This window comes from Brachyhypopomus gauderio, chromosome 11, assembly GCF_052324685.1.
Source record: "Brachyhypopomus gauderio isolate BG-103 chromosome 11, BGAUD_0.2, whole genome shotgun sequence".
NCBI lineage: Eukaryota > Metazoa > Chordata > Actinopteri > Gymnotiformes > Hypopomidae > Brachyhypopomus > Brachyhypopomus gauderio.
This window is the reverse complement of record NC_135221.1, coordinates 5,128,930-5,150,738: the sequence shown is the minus strand read 5'-3', so window position 1 is coordinate 5,150,738 and position 21,809 is coordinate 5,128,930. Positions and strand designations below refer to the sequence as shown.

The window sequence follows — 21,809 nt, the reverse complement described above, 5'->3', positions numbered from 1 at the left end:
ACACCCTAACTGCTCTGTGGGTTCATCTCTACCGACTGCTCTGGGCCTGCTGTAAACAAACGTTCTCATCTCTGTACACAGGAGTGATCTCACGCCCCGGCGGACGAGGGCCACCGACAGGGTCGTACCTCCAGTTTGTCCGTGCGAACGTGCTTCTGCACCGTGTTGCCGTTGCCCATGGCGATGCCAGTGGGGCTGCCCGGGACCAGGACGGGGGCGGCGGGCAGCAGCTCGGGCATTAGGCCGATCCCGGGGCCCACGTGGCCCATGTAGGGGCCGAACGCCACGCCCTGACTGGGGGCGAGCGACGGGGAGACGGGGAAGGAGGTCTGGCAGGCGGGAATAGGGAATAGAGAGAGAGAGAGAGGGAGAGAGAGAGAGATAAAGTAGGGCTGTGGCTGCGGTCCCGTCTGGCCGGGCGTGTGAGTGTGTGAGGCGGGCGCTCTCACTATGGGCTGAAGCTGCGCTCCCGGTAGCATCAGCTGCATGTGTTGGGCCAACATGGCGGCCGCCGCCTTCTGCTGGATCAGGTTATTACGGCCGTTGATCTCCAGCTGGGTCTTCAGGTGTGGTGGAGGGTGCAGGTACTTACAGTTGTCGCGCGTGCAGCGGCCCTGGACAAAAGAGAGAGAGAGAGAGAGAGAGAGAGAGAGAGAGAGAGAGAGAGAGAGAGAGAGAGAGAGAGATGAATGAACTGTACCTCAACTTTAAGCTTCTTATGGTGTCAGTCTCAGGGGCAGATAAGTCTGGCCTGTCTGTGAGGACTAAATGAAAACGGGCTTCCCCACACAACACACTCTGGAGTCAGACGACAGAAAAGAAAAGCTGGAGATCCAGGAGGCTCTGGACACGCAGGCGTCCCTGACCAGTTCAGCGGCGCCACTGCTAAACACTCCTTCCCTTCTGCAACCGAACTGAGGCTAAATGAGTACAAAAAACCCTCCAAATCTTCCGATCTTAATATTAAAAGGCTGATGGAGTCAGGCGGGTGGTCAGAACGTTACCGTTACCCTTCTATAGCTTATACATAAAGGCTGCTTCTCCCCAGCAGGATTTAGTAGTTCCGTGTCTTCTTTTAAGAGTGTGTGTGTATGTGTGTGTGTGTGTGTAATCTTGCTCAGAGATGCATTAAGGAACCACAGGTCTTTATTCTCGCACTGGGGCTTCCCCACGTCACCTGCGCCAGAAACACCAACTTCCTGTGCAGCCGTTTTCAAAGAGGCAGAGAGCGGATAACATTTCACAATCCATCTGCCCGAGGACGGGAGGCCGGCCAGTACGTACACGCACGCGCAACTGGATGAATGAGGTGCAACGTGATTCGACTCTTCACAAATGGCGTCAGGGGGTTTTACTTCTCAGGGAAGCCGGAGTGGAGACACAGCAGCCAGGGTGTGTGTGTGTGAGCTCTCCCTCCTACAGCATGGGCGTGTGTGTGAGCTCTCCCTCCTACAGCATGGGCGTGTGTGTGAGCTCTCCCTCCTACAGCATGGGCGTGTGTGTGAGCTCTCCCGCCTACAGCATGGGCGTGTGGGAGTTCACCCTACAGTAATGTCCGGGTCGACCCCCTCCTCCATGTCCACGCCTTCGGCAGCTGTAAATCTCCGAGGTGCTTTTAAAACCTCCGGTTCCTCTCTCCGCCACACCCACCACAACACCACGCCACCACTCCCTCCAAATGACACGTCTGACCGTCCGCTCACTAAAACCATTTAACGACCCCGCCCTCGTCAGTCGTAAACGTGATACAGGCCTCCCACCTCAGGCTGAGAGGGGCTGCAGGTAAACGCAGACGGTACGGGGTATAGGAGGGACGGAGATGACTCCGTACGGGAGGGGCGGAGGTGACGCCACTCTCTGCTCATCCCCCGCGACGTTCACGGTCTCACTGTACACACAACAGACAAACACAGCAGCGTCTCTCACCACAAGGCCCCAGAGCTCACACAAAGTTGCACTGCAACATGTAAAACATGTAGGCAGCCCCACAGAAGCAGCCATATTTCACACACACACACACACACACACACACACACACACACACACACACACACACACACACACACACACACACACACACACACACCTATATGGACGGCAATGTTGGCATCAGCAACGGAGCATGTGTGTTTGGGGAGTGTGTGGTAATGAGCTAGAGGCCCCAACAGGGTAGAATGGTGAACTACCCAAAACACAGAGGACAGGAGCACGAAACTCTCAGTCACAGCAGCTAGCTGCATTATTAATGACCACGCGGCACTCCACTAATCCATCACCCCCCCTACACACACGCACCTACACACACACACACACCTACACACAAACACACACCTACACACACACGCACATGCACACAAATATACCAGTACCCATAATAATAAGCATACGACACACCTATCGATTGCTGTAATTTCCTTCTGACGGAGTGTGTGTGTGTGTGTGTGTGTGTGAATGTGTGAGTGCGTGTTTTTGTGTGTGTATGTATGAGTGTGTGCGTGTGTTTGTGTGTGTGTGTGTGCGCGTGTTTGTGTGTGTGTGCGCGTGTGTTTGTGTGCGCGTGTGTGTGTGCGCATGTGTGTGTGTGTGTGTGTGTGCGCATGTGTGTGTGTGTGTGCATGTGTGTATGTGTGTGTGTGCGTATGTGTGTGTGTGCGCATGTGTATGTGTGTGTGCGCGTGTGTATGTGTGTGTGTGTGTGTGTAAGTCATGTCAAGCAGGATGCACTGGGTCAGGGATCTCCTCTACGTAGTCATGGTAACGCACCCAGCAACTGGAGGAAGTTTTTCCTCATGCCGTCTCCTTAATGCTTATTGGCCACAAAGAGAGAGAAGGATTTTTTAACGGATGCTTTCTATAACGTAGCAAAACCATTTTCGTATGTTTTATATGTAGAGACATCTCAAAAAACAATAATGTGAGGAGACTGAAGGTACTCATGAACATTGGTGGCCGTTAGGAGGTGTTCGTTAGGAGGTGTTCGTTAGGAGATCATGGGCAGTTCAGTCCTACACCTTCACGTGTAGGAGCAGAAGGTGTGAATTCATGTGTCCTCTGACCAGGGGCAGAGAACAGGAAGACACTAGTTATGAGACAGAGCACCAGGGCAGCCAATCAGGAAGCAGCAATAAATGAGATGGGGGGGGGGGGGAATGAGACTGCTGTCTCAGAAAAATGAATGAGTGCTATTAATATGAATAGAGCCGTATGATTAAAACCCTGGCTGTGATCGCACAGAGCCTTTCAGATGGTCATACTTAATTACGGCAGGCAGTTTCGAGCAAGTGATTTCGAGCTACTCGTTTATAAGCTCTGGGAGACCAGCAAAGCAAAATCAGCAGCGCGTCTTCTGATTGGTCGGTGGCCAGGTGAGCTAGGTGAACTGTGTCGGCTTGCGTGGGAAGCTCACGGTTGGGTGTCGTAAACAGGAGCGCGGCTGACCTTCATACGCACTCCACCCCCACCCCACACCCCCATCCCCCACACACCACCCCCCCCCCCCCACCCCACACACCACCCCCCCGTCGGGGTGACCCTGAGCCTGGCGAGGACAGACTGCGTTTCCACCACCGAAGAGCCAATCATGTTGTTCATGGTAATCCTGGCAGTATGGTGCAGGAATAACGGCCCATACCGGGCTGTGGAGGGTAGTTGTGGGGTTGTTGGGTGGAGGGGGGCTGGGAGTGTTGGTGAATTAGCATATGCGGAGCTCCAGACATCGCTGGGTGTCGTGAGCCTGAGCCCCAGAGAAGCAACTCAAATGTCGGGTGTGACCGTGACAGCAAACACACCCAGTGTGCTGGAGTGACAGCAAACACTTAACAACCTTAACAAGAGAGGAGGGGCGGAGACATCATTTGCATTCCAGAGAATTTGGGCTGTCCCAATTTATTTAGCTCCACCCAAAACACAGAGAATGCATGGCACAACCTCAGAATAAATCTCACTCTCCTTTCTCGTGAGCTTCCATCATCACCTACAAAGATGACGTTAAGATTAAGTGATCACTTGAGTGAAATTTGGGTTTCATACACTGCAAACCATCTGAGCCCTCTGAAGCACATGATCAGAGTCTTTGCAGACGTACCAAGGGCTCCTGTCTACAGGGAGATGCAGGACTTTTTTGGCTGACACAAACACACATTGCTCTTCAAGAAGGAAGTGAACGCAACTCAGCTAAAGGGGAAAGAAAAACTGTGAGTGTGTGTGTGTGTGTGTGTGTGTGTGTGTGTGTGTAGACCCATCATGCTGGAAAATCATTGACACAATCACGTTACTGCTGCTCGTTCTACAATTGAGCTAAATCAAGCGTGAACGTGTGGGAAAGTGACCGCGTGTGTGTGTGTGTGTGTGTGTGTGTAGGTTACCTTGAGCGAGTCGAAGCAGGCGATGACTCGGCCGTTCTCCACGTGGCAGGTGCGTGAGGGGTGGGCAAACTTGCACTCGGCATCAGAACGCGAGCACGCTCCTCTCTGGAACTCGCGACACACCTCCAAGGTCAACCACTTGGTGTCGCGGCCCATGGCCACGTTGACGGCCATGACGGACGGCCCGGCGAGCGAAGGGATGGGGGGGGGCGTGTCCGGGGTGGAGGGGGCGGGGTTGGCGGCGAGGAGGCTGAAGAGGGCGGAGCTGGTGCGACAGTCACTGTACGGCGACACGACAAACGCTTACGTCGGGGAGAAAAGACCGGCACATGCTCCCACGTCCGGGTGGGATGGTGCGAGCGGCTAACGTGGGTCAAAGGTCAGCGTGGTGATCGGGTGCGGTAACTGGGGGGGGGCAAGACGTCCAGTCAGTGGGGCAGGATACGGCAGGAGTCCGATCGTCTCACCATCTACTCTCTCCACATCCTAACGTCTCTTCAAACGTCCCGACGTCTCTTCAAACGTCCCTCCCCGCGTCTGTGCGTGACCACCACACTCTACTCCTCCTTCACGATCCTAATGGCTCCAGTCGCCGACGCTCGCATGTCCGGACGCCAGGAGCCGGTGGGGCGCTGTGAGGTCGCGGATTCCAAAAGGGGAAACGAATCGACCGTCCTTGCGTTCCCAGGGCGATAAGGCGAGCTGTCTGATAGGCTGGCGGGGGGAGGGGGGGTCAGAGGGGGCGGGGGGGGGTTGGAGCTGATCAAATAGCCTGTTTGAGCGTTCGAGTGCTTGCCTGTCTGGGTGGAAAACAGACAGCCCGGTAGAGGGCGCTCACGGGCACACGCGGCCACGCAGACCAGGGCTGCCGGCGGTCGGGGGGGAAGTGGGCGTGGCCGGGTGATACTGCAGCATGGAGCCTCGGTGTGTCCCGCCCACTCAGCCTCCGCCGCCTCCTATTGGAGAGGTGCGCTGGCCCCTCCCACTCTCGCCGAGTGCCTGCTGCTCATCGTAGCCACGTCCTCCCTCGGAAACAGCAAAGCCAGACCTGAAGAAGAGGAAGAGGAGGAAGAGAGGAAGGACGTCATTCAAACAGAAAACAAACTTTGAGGAAGAAACAAAACAAAAGAACAACCAGCTCAACCCAGTAACAGAAGCCCGAGAAAAACCAGCGTGGAGACGGAAACCTGAAGTGCGGGAAAACGACGGACGCTCGGCCTCCCGACGGCAGACCCACGTCTCGGAGGCGAGGGGCGGAGGCCTTGAACGAGGGAAGAAAAGAGTGAAAGAGGGGCAGATGGGGGAGGAGATCAGACAGGGAGGCAGACAGCAGCGTCTGGATGAAGAGATAGAGGGAGGGAAGAGGGGGAGGAGAGGAGGTGGAGGGGAGAGGGCGATGCGGAGGGGGAGGGGTACAGCGTGGATCAGCACGTGGGAGCAGCTCGGCGCTGGTGTCCAACACCACCACGTCTGGTTCAGCAAAGTGGCCCGGGGAGAGGTGGGTGAGCAGAACGCCGAGCAGAAGCCCCGCACGTGTGTTCAAGAGAAAAAGAAAGAGCGTGAGAGAGAGAGAGAGAGAGAAAGAGAGAGAGAGGGAGAGAGAGAGAGAGAGAGAGAGAGAGAGAGAGAGGGAAGGAGGGAAGAGCAGTTCCTCGCCACGACAGCTGCTCAGCACCCAGTGGTGCGACAGCCAATAGGCAGGCACGTTATAACCAGGAAGAACAGAGCAGCACCCAGTGAAGAGGAGCGTTACACATCTCTCTCATCTCTCCTCCCGGTGCCCTCAGCGCCCCCCAGGGGCAGAAGGTGGTACTGCACCCGCCCTTCAGCTGCTTTCTAAAGGGAGCGGAACACACCTGACTGTTTTTCACAGGCTTATCAGGAGGGTTTCTGTATATAAGGGAGATATGCTATCACCACACTGCTTGGTTCTCATGTGGACACGGACACACACACACACACACACACACACACACACAGGCAGGGAGCCAAAACAGAATCTTGTTTTTTTTTTTTTCCATAACTCAAGCCATCTGAGATTTCCCAGGAATGGCCGTCCGTTGACAGAACTGGGCAGAGCAATATAATTAAAAACCATGAGATGAACAGCAGGCCGGTGTGGAGGTCTGTGGGAGGATGCTGTCATCCGCGGGTGTTCTGTCAGCCGACACAGGCGTCCCAGAGACGCTCCGGACCCAGAGGCAGCGCCCTGACCTCCCGACCTCTGACCTCCCGACCTCTGACTCGTTCACCAAGCCAGCCCAGCAACTGTCCTCAGCAGGGAGGAGGGGGTGCGTGGGGCGGCGTGGAGAGGCCGTGTGGGCAGGTGTGTGTGTGTGTGTGTGTGGGGGTGGGCGTGATGTGTTTGTCAAACACACAGGGCATGGCTGATACACAAACATATCTCAGCCCAGTCCTACCAGCACTGCCCGGTGCGTTAGCACGGCATGTTTGGGTGGTAAGATACGAGACCTGCAGTGCAGTTACGCAGCACAATTCAGCCTAAAAATGACCTAAAAATACAAAACAAATCATCAGTAATAAAGTTACGTCGTCAACAGCCGTAATGTAAATGTGAAAACACAGCACAGCCTGAATGATGACGGGATGAGGGGATGAATGAAGAAAACGATACGAGAGCTCGAACAAATAAGACCACAGAGATCAAACCGGGGGAGGAAAGAGAAAAAGGAAGGAGAGAGAGAGAGAGAGAGAGAGAGAGAGAGATAGAGATAGGATCTGTCCCAGAGTCTCGCGGAGACAGACACAGACGGAGGAAGTGGTGGGGGTGCGGGCGTGTGACTGCGCAGACAGACAGGCCAGAAGGAGACAGACAGACGGGCCAGAAGGAGAGCGCTGCAGTGGAGTGGGGGACGGGTGTGAGGGAGAGGTGCGTGCGCACGTGTGTGGCAAAAACGAGGTGTGGGTGGTAAACTGAATCACTCACTCGCACCTTCAGAACAAAGGCGCCGTGCGTGAGGAGCTGAGAGAGGAGCGAGCCTCTCGTCTCTTCTTCGCCCGCCCTACGGCCCGGACGAGCGAGGTCCGGCCCGCAGGACGGCGCCCCCTTGCTGCGGAGCGCCAGTCTGCACCACTGCCGCATCTTTACGTTAGAGGTGGTGGAAGATTCAACAAACCGACCCGACACGACCCGACACGACCCGGCGCCACCACACACACACACACACACACACACACACACCCACACACTGCCGTGACGTTCGGCACGCCATATTAACAAGCCGTGCCATTGTACTGGTGGTGGTGGGTTGGGGGGGGGGGGGGGGGTCGGAGTGCTTGGACAACAGTGCTGATGTCACACAGCGCCCCCCAGAGGTCATCACCAGGAAACATCTCTTCTCCTCCCACCAGGATCAGCCTCTTACAGACAGGAACAAACGCCTATGTGTTTGCATGTAGACACGCATCGATACACGAGGCCTGACGACTACGGATGCTGGAATCTTAATAATCATTTCCTCCGCTTGGCCGAATACCACAAACAAAGGATCTTCCGTTTGAGGCTAATAATATGATTTCCACACAGCCGTCTTCACACAGGCTGGGTGTGTGCTGGAGGCAACATGAAGCCCTCGTATACCTTTATGTTATTCAACTGGATGACAGCAGAGTAGAGGACACAGGGAGTTAGGGGTAGGGTGTGTATGTGTGTGTGTGTGTGTGTGTGTGTCCCTGCAGCAATTCGGTGAGGAGGACTGTAAATATCAAGAGTCTAGAAACAGCAAAAGTGTATTGCCTCTACAAGGTCACTGAGCCAGCAGCACTGTAACACACACACACACACACACACACATACACACACACACACACACACACACACACTTCCTTCACATTGTGGTGACCTTCAGGAATGCAGCAGAGAGAATGTGTATGCACAAACAGAGTGAGAGACGACTTGTGTGAGGAGGACAGTGCTGAGAATGCCGTTCTTCACGTCTGACCCTCAGTAAGTAGCTCAGAGGGTTCTGGGTCGCCTTGAAAATATTCAGCAAAACAGCCGAGAACATACTGAATTCACAGAGCCCGTCGACGATCGCCCTCTTCGGCACTTAACAAAATGCCAAATATCTGCGCCCTGACGGTTTAGGCGCAGATATTCACCCGTATATAAACATTAGCTTCCATGAAGCTTCCCGAGAGGTAACGGACAGAAATAACGCAGGTTCGTACAGCTGTGGCATGCAGGGGTGACACGATATATCGTTTGTTAATAATCACAGTGATATTCTCGATGACGCAGAAGGTTGCAATACGCAAATGTACCCTCTAACAATTTTCACTTTTCCTTTAATGGACCCTGACCACACGAGGGTGTCCAGATGAGTGTTCCATGTGTGTTCTGATGAATCATTGTTCAGTGTGGTTTTCACATCACTGAACAAACGTGAAGAGTTTCAACCATAATTATGCGGTCCACTCTTCCACCATCGAACATCAAGGACTCACCAATATGTTCGAATATCCTTCAACAATATTTTGTGCATATTGTGAGTATACAAATCACAACTAAATGAACCCAACTCTGAGCTCCAAGATATTGATCACCTGGATCAATAATACATTATTTACTCGTTCCAGACACGGTAATAATTACTGTGACAGATTCTTCTGTCTGACCTCACACCAAAGCGTGAGTAGCGTCAAGTAGGCTACAGTAAAGCCGTTTAACAATTAACCAAATATTTCCCAGGTACACAGTCCCACAACCGTACGTGCTAGCAAACGCAAGGCAAGCATGACTATGTAGCTTAATAAAACCAGTCAAACTAAATAAGACACATCCTTGTAAAGATAATCGACTTAGACGCCCTGCACACACACACACACACACACACACACACACACACACACACAAAGCGCTGACCAGAATATTTTACTGGCTAACAAAAGTGCTAATGTTGGTGTAGTCCTCCGTAGCTTTCCTTTGGAGGTTTTACTAGTGTAAACATTACTCAAGATGAGAGTCCTGGATGAGGTCAGACAGGCTAGAAAATAAAACCCAGTGCATCAGCCGTGTCGTTACTGGAACCGTAAGAATGAGGTCTGGAGCCCCTGGGCTCATCAAATTATAGGAACGGTCATTACATAATTGTTACATACAGCTCAGTTAATGATTAGATATAGTAACCCAACTGCTGTGTTGGGAAGACCAGGTGTGGCAGTGCCCATCAGAAAAAAAAAAACGTCTAAACGTTGGTTACTAGCCGTGGACCGACCGCACGTCACAGACGCCTGACCTTCACACCGGCACGGCCTCCACAAGGCCGCCGTGGCAACTCGCCGAGCACGGCTTCCGGTCTCACAGCCCAGCTAGCTACTCTGCACCACTTTCGAGACTCCCGCTGGACTAATAATACTCCCGTAGCCTGAGCGTCACGTGCCGGCTGCCACCATCTGACCGTTAAAAGGTTTAGGAGGGTGTCGCTCGGTGGGCTGGTGGTACTGAAGCATGCGCACTGCTTAGAAGAGGACAAATGAACTTATCGGGGATGTAAAAGAGGTTCTAGCGAGCGACAGAGGGCTTAAATCGGAACGTCTTTTTGGATGTTTACCCAGCGGAACTGAAACTTTAAGGCACCGAATTCAGAAAGCACAAGTGTGCGCTGACGGAACAAAATTAGACAAGCTTCTTTTCATCGTTCATTCTAAAGCTCTCTACACTTTTCACACGCCTACTATCAATGAGAACTGAAGTGAAACAAATTAACCTTTTCTACAGTAGTGGCTGAATGACTGATCGACTGTAACTTAATTCCAGCGTCAAAGTCACTTCAACTTGTCAGTTTCACTCGCATTTCATTTTTGCTATGATAATTTGCATTACAATATAAATAACACTGATACTATTAACTGCGATGGTATTGGCGATTGGTGTCGGGCACAGAGAGATGACGCAGCAGTCATTCGGTAGCACAGCCAGATTCACCATGTTCCACGTAGGCGTTTCTGACACAGTCACCGAGAGAGAACCAGAAACAGCAGCCCAGAAGTGTGGGGCGGGAGAGGTGCAAAAAACATAGCCCAAAATGGACGCCAGACGGCTGAGGTGAGCCGAGAGGAGGGGTGGGGAGACAGGCGCTGGCAGCTGAGAGAGAGAGAGAGAGAGAGAGAGAGAGAGAGAGAGAGACAGAGAGACCACTGCCTGAGAGAAAAATAATTAGGTTAAGTATCTATAATCCCCTTCAGCCTGCTCTACTGTTGCGGTTCCATTCACAAAAGCCTTCGGTGGCCGGTGTCCATAAAGAAAGTCTCACTTCCAAAAGAGATGTGGTGTTTTAAAGAGTATCTTAAGAATCTGGGCCAGGCGGCATGACGGTTTGGAACAAAAAAATCTCCACCCAGACAAGTCTGACAGTTCAACAATCTGATCAATCCATGCAAGGCTACATTTCTCATGTTACTTAACTAATCCTGCATTAATGCTCATGGGGATTTGTAGTCTAACGATTATTACTGGCTACGACACGTCTTCTATATTACCTTGAGCAAAGAGAAAGCCATTAGAGCACAAAGAACATGTGTCAATTCTTAGCCTTACAGCACATGCCTAATAGTAAAATCAAATGGTGCAATAAATAAATACATACAAATAAATAAATAAACCCGAGATCTGCTGGTGAGGTATCGCAGATGGTAATTACTACTGAATAAGATATCCGTGAGATTGTGCACTAATAAAGCAAGTTAACCGTGAGATTACCATGCTTATAGTCCCCCCCTTAATCCGTCACGGCAACACGCTTTAATAAAGAAACGCTTCTGGAAAAAGTGAGCTTTCAAGGATACGCAGCAGTTACTACTAACATCACCGGTGTCTGGTGAAGGTTCAGGGTCACGCGGGATAACCGGTGAGTTTCGTGAGATTTGTGAGAACGTGTTTCTCCCTCGGCAGCAGGAGCCACGCAGCTCACACACGTTTGACACCTTCAGGCAGAACTGGTCAGGGCGCGCGCGCTCGGGGAGAGGCGAAATGAGGACACGCTGCTCGTGCACGCGCGTGCGTGTGCGTGTGTGTGTACAGTAACATCGTTGTGCGCCGTTATCAGCGTTTCCACGGCGCGAGAGGGCGAGCGAGCTAGACGAGTGCAAAGTCCGCGAGACAGACACCGCGAGATGCAACGAGTCTGGGCCTGCACCAGGGTGGCTGAACGAGGCACTGCAGTGTGTGTGTGTGTGTGTGTGTGTGTGTGTGTACGCTTGCGCTGCACCAGACTTTATGACGGTGGGCCATTTCCTCCTATCTGCGTGCACTCGCCTCTTCGGTGAGATATTCGGCCCCCCCGTCCGCCCACACAGTCTCGGAGAGCAGCTGCTGTTACCTGGTTTAACCCCGCCGCCCCTCCAACGCCTGTTTGCTTCTGGCTTACAGACCGCACGAGGAACACGAAGGACTGGCTAAGCCTCCCGCATGTCCGCGAGGGACACGCTCACACCCACACCCACACAAACACACCCACCAACTACCCACCTCAGTATGGTCTACCAGGGCGGAACAGCACGCCTACTTCAAAGTAGGAAGTCCCACCTGAACGCCACACAGACGTGGGGGGGGGGGGGGTGTTCAGCGCGTGAGCAAACGCTAAATCAATAACACAGATTGGTACCTGCCGTATTTTACGACCAGCGCAGGGCCAGCTGGTTGAACTTGAACAAAGGACGACAGAGGACGACACACACACAGGCGCTCTCACACACCCCGTATGGACCTAACCGCTCAGGTGGCGGCGCACATTACGGGGGAGATCAAACAGAAATTAAGGGCCGCGCGCGCTCGCAGCAGAGCCACTCCGCCACGGGCCCGTCTAGGCGCGTGCGGACGGGCACACGCACGAACCAGCGCAGTAGACGTGCGCCCAATGTGCGGGACCTTCGGGGGGGAAGGGGGGGGGGGGGGGACACGTCACGGGAGGAGTCACGCAGCGCGCGAGGGCCACGCAAAAGGTCGGGCAGGGCGCGCGCTTCCTGTTGGGCAGTAAACAAGAACAGCGCGAGCCATTACAATAAAGCCAAGTGGGAGCTGAGGGGCACAAACACCACAACACACCTGCTGCCAAACGTGTCCCACAAATTCGGTTTAAAAAAAAAAAACAATGGAAACTTTTAATATATTTGTAAATGCTACATACACATCTACTAAACACACGTCAATGTAAACACATGGCAGTTTCAGTACAGTACAGAGTTTAATGTGCGAGGTAGGCAGCTGGGCTGGGCATGTGCACGACTGTAGTGATGAAAACATCAACACGGAACCGCCATGTGTCAGTCGTGCACACTGGTACCAGGAGCCCCGGACCCTCGTGTTTTACGCGCAGTTGGACGATAATGGATATGAATTTAATATTTTTGTGGCGCTTCCACAAACGGCCCTCGCGACCAACTGCGAGACGAACCCGTTTGTTATTTCTGCTCCCTTATTCTCCGATTCGGTGCCACTCAATGTCATTACTGACATGAGCAAGAGCTACCGAGCAACCGGGGGAAACGTGCAAGTGACACAGCAATGTGGCCAATCGATACAGCAACGTAGCAAACGTCACACTGCACGGACGGGCAAACGGGCCCGCAAAACAAACCAGAACCCGAGAAGCGCCCATTAGGAAGATGACTGCGTGCAAGAGTCGTGGTTCAAGGCCATGTGCACGGCAAGGTTAGCGCGGGGCTGCACGCGGGTTAACCGCCCGCTCGCGTGCACGTCCAGACCAGCTAAACAAGCGCGAGGTGCAGATACACGTCCCCGAACACCGTAAACACGGACGTCAAACTCGCCAACGTCGGTGAGCTAGGTGGGCTAACTGCGACACCGCCGCTTACCTGTGCAGGGCGCGCGAGCTGGTCGGTAGGCGCGTGCGTTACTGTAGCAGGGCGCGCGAGCTGGTCGGTAGGCGCGTGCGTTACTGTAGCAGGGCGCCCGTGCAGAGCGACGAGTGTTGTTGAGTAGCTCCGTCACATCCACGGGGTTGTGTGAGGCGCGCACTTCCCCCGCGGCTACTGGATCCCTCCTGCAAACTTTACTCTCGCCGTCGAGCTCTCCGCCTCTAAACGGCTCGCTGCGGAACGGCCGATCGCATTTTATTTAAGGTGAAAACGACAAAGCGAGCAATGGGCGCGCGCTGCGAACGCGCCAGCAGCCAGGCACGAGACGAGGAAGACGAGGGAGGGCAGAAGGGAGGAGTGGGAGGGAGGGAGGGAGAGAGAGAGAGAGGAGGAGGGGGGGGGGTGCATGCGTCTTCTGGGTGGTACAACGTGCCCCTACCGTAGCAATATTACCTCCATTTTAGGGGGATCCCAGTCGGTTTGATCACAAGGGTGGAGTCATGAAGAAGGAGCCACGTCCTACGTTATTAATAGATACGCACTAAATATCTATTTAAACTTATATTCTTCATAGCATATTCAATCCTTTTACATTTAAATGTACATTTTCCATTGGGTTTTCAGTATTAGAAGTTTTGTGTGTGTATTAATAAGACAAACGGCAAAACAAATGCATATAAAGGGCAAAGCAGTTTTCTCTTTGGCGACTGAAACGTAAAAGCAGATCATTTGTTAAGAAGGTTAAAAATTGTGCGCAATGCATTAAACGTAAATTGTGCATTTGCGCCACCTGCTGTATGAATAATGAACTGCAACGAGATGCAAATCTTTTTTGTCCTGGTCGAGGTCTAGCGCTACCAAATCTTTTCACGTCATGGCTCAGGGCAAGTAGTCGATTAGGGAACTGAGACACACAACACTTACTTAAAAGTTGCTGGAAAGTTGCTCGACACAGCTCTGAATAAACAATATAAATCAATCACAATAAACAATGACAAAACAAAAGTTGGAAATATGAATATTCAGTATGCACTCAAAATGACAATTTATATAAAAATTTATTTCCAGTAGTGGCAAATTCCATTCAATTTCTCATATAACCATATGTGGACATATTTTACAGTTTTTAATATAGCTTATGTTAGGTCTTACATTTGATGTGATTTGCTACGGCATTTTATATTGAAGCCAGAGGCCACACATCAGTACAGTAATAATGCTAAAAAGTTCATACTCTCACTCAATATCATAGTGAGAGCCCAAATAAAAAAGTATAACAAAACTCTTTCATTCAATAGCACAAATTCAAAGACCTTTAGGGACACCTGTACACCCGGGTGATTGTGGAATGCACAGAATTAGTGACATCCAAAAATCCAGAGTTCATTCAGTTCCTTACTGTTTATTAAACTAAACAAACAAACAAAAAAAAACCCCAAAGCAAACACAAATGCTGTTTTAGTCGTGTGTTCATCTAGAACAGCAGTGTTTCAGAAGGAGCAGAAGTCTGGGGTCGAATTGTTTGTTTGAAAAGGTCAAAGACGTTTCTCCCGTTGCTCAACCTCCCACGCCCCATCACCACTGTTCCACGTTGTCCAAGTAGTCTTCGTCTGCACCGTTCTCGTCTTCCTCGTCCCCCCACCACAGGTTTTCGCCGTCCGCGTCGGCCCGCGTGGGCTCGGGGACCGGCTGGGTGGGTTTGGGCGGCGTGGCGGGGCCCGTCCTCCGGGGCGGCGCTCTGGCGCGCAGCCGTCGTCTCTCCAGCAGGCGGAGCTGCCGGGCCTCGCGTCGCTCCCGCTGCCGTGCGCTCTGGAAGCGCTGGAGGAAGAGGTCGCGCGCGTACTCGTACAGCTCCACGTCCCAGCGGTTCAGCTCGCGGATACGCCGCTGGGTCTCACCCGGCACCTCCACGCTGGCCGCCCTGGTGCCGTTGAGCTGCGTGAAGGGCGCGATGAAGGCCAGGCGGAAGGTGCGCTCAAACAGATACTGCGTCTTGCGCTGGTACTCGGTCAGGCCAAAGAAGGCCATCCGCCGCAGGTTACGCTTGGCGCTCTCCAGCAGGGCGGCGCCCCGCTCTCCCTCGCTGGTGCCGGACGAGTTGTAGCAGCCCACCAGGCTGAGGTCGGCCAGCATGCGGGTCTGCCGGTTGTTGGCCAGGTTGTGCGGGCACGCCATGAACTCCTCCAGCGAGCACCCGGACCAGTCGTCTCCCGGGTAACAGCTGGGCAGCTCGGCCAGCGTGGGCGCGCGGCCGTCGCACACGTGCAGCGAGGCCTTCCACGTGGCCCCGCGTTGGACGTGACGCCACTCGCTCAGGTAGCGCCACACGGGGTCCCGCAGGATGGTAATGTAGTAGTAGTTCCTACAGAGAGAGGGAGTAACACATGAACACGCAGGGATTTGTAACCCGCCGACTGTGGCTGTGAGATCACACGTGGGGACAGATGGTTCAGTCCTGCATCTCCTCTGAGGAGGAAAATGGTTCATCTTTCCAAGATGGAGCTGAATCCCCCCACAGATGTTCTCACATGAGTCCCAGCACTCGACACTGGGCAGCAAACATATGATTGCTCTTCATTCTGAACATCATAGCGTCTACCTTGATATTTTCCACTTTACATTTCAATAATTTTAAAAAAGCTGTGGCTAATATTCATACTATGAGAATGTGCGACACTTCTTACTCATTTCAGGTTCTTGTATTGAAGCTTCATGAAGACTTTAATCATGATGAGCTGAACTGGGCTATGAACAGCTTCATGCATGATCACATGCCATTACAAGTTTGCTCTTTACCTACAGAACTACAGATAACGCTTCCAGAACAAACCCAACACAGCAAGCTTCAACACATCCTCCAGCGTCAAGCATTCATATTTATCTCTGCGTATATTCTGGAGGGGTGTGGGCAGGCGTGTGTTTCATGGCTAGGCCTTCGGGCTATTGTTTGAAAGGTTGTGGGTTTGAATCCTGTCTGTGCCATACAGCCACCGTGGGTCCATAATCACACAACTGTACAACGGCTGCCTCTGACGCCAGCTTCATGAGGAGAGATTGTGAAGAGAAGCGTTTAGTTGTACTGTATGTGTACATATGCATATGACCAAATAAAGGCTTAGTGCTTCTTCAGACAACACAGCGCTTTATTTGTGTGCTTTTACTCAAATAAAATGTTAATAAATGTTTGCTTTAATTATAGTAAAAAAATATGTTCTTGATATTAGATTGATACTGATTAGAAATGACTTAGAAATGTATTTTAAGAGTAGTATAGACTGTCAAAATTAACACAGACATTTCATACTTCTTTCATACTTCAGTCAAACTAGATCCTTTGAGGTGTTTCTCCAGTGCAGTAGGTACAGTAAGACGGTGACCCTGCTGCTTTAACAGATACAGTTTTAAATAAAGGAATAAACAGAACTGCAGGTGGTCCACACGGGTCAGATTTCACCCAGTTCCACAGTAACACAGCAGATCCAGGCGCCTCTGCAGAACTGGAGATGAATCACCTGCAAGCTGCATGCTCAAACCCAAACACCCACATGCACCGACACTTTAACAGTGCATGCTCCACCCCCCACGTAAGAAGACTTCATTAAACAGCTGCAACGACTTGCAATGTTCCCTTTCAATGTGGGATTAACACTGCCACTGCCCATCAGTGTGAAGCTAAACACGCTATGCTGTTTTAACCACATATGGAGAGAGATACATTTCGTCATGCGGCTTGAGCTCTAGGTCACGTGACCTGATTAGGGGCCCAATCACGGTTAATTCAATTACCACGACCGTTGTAGTTCCCTGCACTGCTGTGGTGAACCACGTACTCCTCGCTGGTTGCACCATGAAGAACATGAAGTTTCCTGCAGCAGCAGAAACCAGTGGGCTCCGTGTGTTTCCCAGCAGTGCAGCGGATGTCTGCAGAGCAGCAGACGAGGGTCTACAGAGTGGATCGTTGCTATAATGGGACCCCTGCGGTTTCAGTTATCTGGAGAACGACGGATTCTTTAGAGTGAACAATCACCAATCGATGGTTCTTTGTGCTTCTCGCCGACGGGTTCTCACACTGAATAATGCAGCGAGGTAACACACAACATGGGGTGTGGACAGCAAGTTCACACACACTGTTACTTTCACAATAGGTGCGTGTGTGTGTGTGTGTATAGATAGATACATACATACATACATACATACATACATATAACCCGTTTCATCACTCACCTTGGCGCCGTGTTCATCTCTGTTGGTTCTCGGTTGTTCATAACGGACGGGACGCAGTTGGTCAGCTCGGTCCAGTCGGCGTGTAGTCCACAACTCCAGCCGGTGGAGAACCGAGAGAAGAGCCACGTCTCCTTCTTACCGGGCCGGTAGCAGGTGCACTTCTTCTGCCCGGCTCGGCACTCGCACGGCCGCTCCAGCCGCACGTTGCGGACCAGGTGTCGGCCGAACGTGGTGCCGCCCGTCTTCTGGATGTGGAGAAACACGATCACGTCGTCGCCTTTGATGTTGAAGTCCACGACCCGGTTCAGGTCGTCCGGGGTGAAGTTGAAGCGCGGGACGAAGCGGGCCAAGGCTCCGTCCTCCGCCCCGTACGGATCTCCCGGTCCGGGTCCGTCGCGACCCACGGGGCCGCCGGTTCGGGACCCCGACCTCGGGGACGAGGAGCCCGGGTGGAGCAGCCGGCACTCGGAACCGGGACAGACGTACTGGAGCACGATGACCCCGAACAGCAGCACCAGCAGCAGGGCGAGGAGCAGGCGGCTGGGACCGGACCGCTCATCCATCTCCGCGGTGGGAGGTCGGACTCATCACCCGGACACGCGGCCCCCGCCTCGGCTGGGAGCAGCGCAGCGGTCCGCTGGGGTGTGTGGACCCTACCGAACCTGGTCCCACTCACTTACCCGCACGAATAAGGAGGACGATTAGGCTGCAAGTCCTTCGCTTCGGGTCTCCAGACTACATGGAGAGATTAAATGTTTTCAGCCCGATGTTTCAGGTCCATGTTTCGGTTTCAGCTCCACTGTCTTAGATTCCTCCATCATGGTTTCGGACTATGACCCCGTTTCCCAGCAGCCTTTGCGCGAGACGAACCTTTTTGTGTATCGGTTTTTTTCCCCCTTCAAAATAAAAGTTTTGAAACGGGGCGTCGGAAATTCCATACAGCACAACACCATTTCCCCCCCCCCTACTCAACAGAGGTGGGACCAAGTCAGTGTTTTGCAAGTCTCAAGTAAGTCCAAGTCTTTATACCTCAAGTCCCGAGTCAAGTCTCAAGCAAAGACACTCAAGTCAAGTCAAGTCTCGAGTCAAGACAGGCAATAGTCAAGTCAAGTCCCAAGTCTGAAACTTGGAATTTAAAGTCCTTTCGAGTCTTTTTTTTTTTTACCAATGTTGCAGGTATATTTTAAATGTAAATAATAGACATGCGTTCTTTTTTAAATCTGTATTCTCCTCAAATCTTGATAAAACATGTGCAACTGAAAACACGAAGTATAAAAAAAAATTAAAATTACACCTCTTTATTGCACAGTTCAATTTGTTAAACTTAGCTGCAAAAATATTCATACTTTAAACTACAATTTTCCAGAAATAAATATTCTGTGAAAAAGTCATAAGTAGAACTCATGTTCAAATAAAAAGTGCTGATATTTTCCCAGTACAATACAAAGAACCATAACAGCATTTTCATTGTGTGAGTGACACAAGACAAACAAATATAAGAACTGAACAATTAACAGGAATCTGCAACTTTAGACATTTCAGTAAACTTTTCTGCATTGCATTTGCTGGCCAAAAGTCTGTATGTCATTTGTGCACGATGAATGATGTCCCCATAGCTGAAAACTCGCTCCACATTTGTCAATATATTTTTTCTCGACGTAGATGTCTTCAAATACACAATCCATGCTGAGATAGAACTGGATATTATGATGGTGACAGAGAGAGGCTCTCTTCCCCGAGTTCAGATACAGAACCCAGGGTTGCCAACTCTCACGCATTGAGCGTGAGACACACGCATTTGACCGTCTTCACACGCTCTCACGCCACACATCCGATTTCTCACGCCGGAAAAAAATCTAGTTTATTTACCTCTGATCCACATCTATGATTCAATGAGTTACTAGTTCGCTCTGGCACCAACCACTGGCGATCGATCGATCGCGATATAATACTTAATTTGTGTCCATTTTACACCCCGCCCGGTAAAAATTTACGTTCGCCAACCCCCCATTTGATTGGTTGTGCTGCAGCTCATGCACACACACACACACACAGCGTACAGAGTGTGGAAAAGCAGAGGACTGGTCTGCGTCAGAAGGACGGAAATGAAATTAATGGGGCGCACTTTATAAATATTAATATGCGTTTTAAAATTTAGATTTGGGGTAAAAAAAATCAAGTCTTTGCAAGTAAACAGGTTCAAGTCCAATTCAAGTCCCAAGTTATTGGTGTAAAAGTCCAAGTCAAGTCTAAGTCTCTGAATATTTTTTCAAGTCAAGTCAAAAGTCTTAATATTAATGACTCGAGTCTGACTCGAGTCCAAGTCATGTGACTCGAGTCCCCACCTCTGCTACTCAACATATAAATACTTTGCGCATGCATTCATTGGCCATTTTACTAAGTACGTTGATTTGTTGATTTTACCTTTATTATTCATATAATTAAATTTTGTTTACAGCATATGCATGTAGGACAGTAGGAAGCACAAAGTATCAATTGCATTGTATCTACAACAACTGTTGGTTGCCTGTGAATGTAAAGTGATTGCTTACAGGAAGTGAAGTCTTGCTTTTACTCTTAATTAACTTAATGGCTTTTAACTTAATGGCGATAAAACAAAGTCTCTCCTCAGTGGTTCCAAATCAGTTCTTGCAAAAGTAAAACGTTTTCCCATTCGCATTGACAACACCTTCACGCTCCCCTCAGGTGAAGAGTCTGGGTGTCGTCATCGAGAGTTCTGTCTTTTCAAACACAAAGAACGTTACTCAATCTGCATACTTCTATCTTCGTCATACGACAATGCTGCTATCTCGGTTCATTCCCTGGTCACATCTCGTCTACATTATTGTATTTCTCTTCTGAATGGTCTCCCCCTGAAGTCCCTTAATAAGTTACAACTGGTTCAAAATGCTGCTGCTGTATTATCTCTAGAACCCATCTATTCATCACCTTACCCCTTTATCTCTAGAACCCCCATCTATTTATCACATTACCTTGTATTATCTCTAGACCCCCATCTGTGAATCACATTGCCGCCATATTATCGCTAGACCCCCATTTATACATCACATTACTCCTGTCCAACAGCTTCCTGTCAAATTTTGTATTGATTATAAACTTGTATTACTTACCTCCATCACCTCACCAAGCTTCTTCACATAAACAGACCCAGTCGGACACACACATCTTCCTCATCTATTAATCTCACTGTCCCTCCAGCCCGACCGGCCACCATGGGGTTCAGAGCTCCCTCCCACCCGACATTCATAATACTGACTCCTTGGACATTTTCAAATCATGCCTCAAGACTCACCTGTTTAGGACAGCATACAGTCTTTAGTCTACTTTTGAGGATTTTTTTTGTTTACTGTTGCTTATGTTGTATGTCTTAGCTTGGATTGTATATTATGTACGGTGACCTTGAGATTCCTGAAATGTGCCTATAAATAAAATGTATTAAAGTCTGTATGCAGTTATCCTTCATACCTGTGGTGGTGTTCTGATCACTATGTTCAATGGTGGACCCAGCAACATGGACATAGTAGGGGGTGTTGTACAAAACCACAAATGTGCATATAAATATTTTTTAGTTAGCCATAGTATGACGGTTCATAATACTGGGTGGGGGTCTAGCAACACCAATAATGCACTGACATAAGACTCCAGGCAGCCCACTGACCACAGGCCCTGCCTCCTTTGCTATTTATTTATTTGGGCAGTCATGGTTTGGTGGTTAGGGAACCAGGCTTGTGGCCAGAGGGTCATGGGTTTGATTCCCAGGCCTGAGGCCATGACTAAGGTGCCCTTGTGCAAGGCACCTAACCCCAATTGCTCCCCGGGTGCCAGGCTAGGGCTGCCCATTGCTCTGGGCATGTGTGCACCACAGTGTGTGTTCTCACTGCACAGATGGGTAAATCTGGAGGACAATTTTTGATTTGGGTGCAAATCTCAATTATCAAACCTGTCAACTTAACATCAGTTAGGTAGGTTAAATGGGAGCTTTTGCTGCTCCACTAGGGAGCAGGATCTTTGGTCTGGGAGTCAATCACTTCCATTTGGGAAGCAAAAGGGGGAGGGTGCCTCCCTCCATCACCCATAGTGACAGGTTTATTAGTGGGTGTAGCACAGGCCTACACTCCGTAGTGCTCCTATTTTCAAAACAGACTGAACAGGAAAAGAACCGTGCAAGAAGGGGTATAGAATGGATAAATGAAAGATGGCTGAAAACGCAGACTGTTTTTTTTGCGCACTGAAGTTGTAGCGGACAGACTCGGTCTACCACGATACAAGTTCCACCTTGGAGAAACTGCTTAAAGAATATGTTACTACAGCAAAGCAAGAGAGTAGTAATAAGAGGAAGCACACCACACATTTAAATATCTG

The 21,809-nt window shown here is 50.8% G+C and overlaps 2 protein-coding genes across 10 annotated transcripts in view; both read right to left on the bottom strand.

Moving 5' to 3' along the window:
• Nucleotides 1–13,549, bottom strand: part of mbnl3 (muscleblind-like splicing regulator 3) — a 31,477-nt gene extending 17,928 nt beyond the window's left edge. For 5 of the 9 annotated variants that reach the window (XM_077021238.1, XM_077021236.1, XM_077021241.1 and 2 more), the window contains exons 1-3: nucleotides 13,200–13,549; nucleotides 4,365–5,412; nucleotides 129–614 (exon numbers count right to left, since the gene is read on the bottom strand). In XM_077021238.1, coding sequence (XP_076877353.1) covers nucleotides 129–614; nucleotides 4,365–4,538 — 660 coding nt within the window. In that variant the 5' untranslated portion in view covers nucleotides 4,539–5,412; nucleotides 13,200–13,549. Of the gene's footprint in view, nucleotides 1–128; nucleotides 615–4,364; nucleotides 5,413–5,551; nucleotides 7,508–13,199 lie in introns of those variants that run through there. The other 4 variants (XM_077021242.1, XM_077021240.1, XM_077021244.1 and 1 more) reach the window with 2 other exon arrangements.
• Nucleotides 13,550–14,241: 692 nt separating this feature from the next.
• hs6st2 (heparan sulfate 6-O-sulfotransferase 2) lies at nucleotides 14,242–17,989 on the bottom strand. The gene is made up of 2 exons (XM_077021235.1): nucleotides 17,427–17,989; nucleotides 14,242–15,564 (listed from the first exon to the last, which is right to left on the bottom strand). The coding sequence occupies exons 1-2, from the start codon at nucleotides 17,987–17,989 to the stop codon at nucleotides 14,778–14,780; spliced, it is 1,350 nt and encodes a 449-aa protein (XP_076877350.1). The 3' UTR covers nucleotides 14,242–14,777.
• Nucleotides 17,990–21,809: the final 3,820 nt, after the last annotated feature.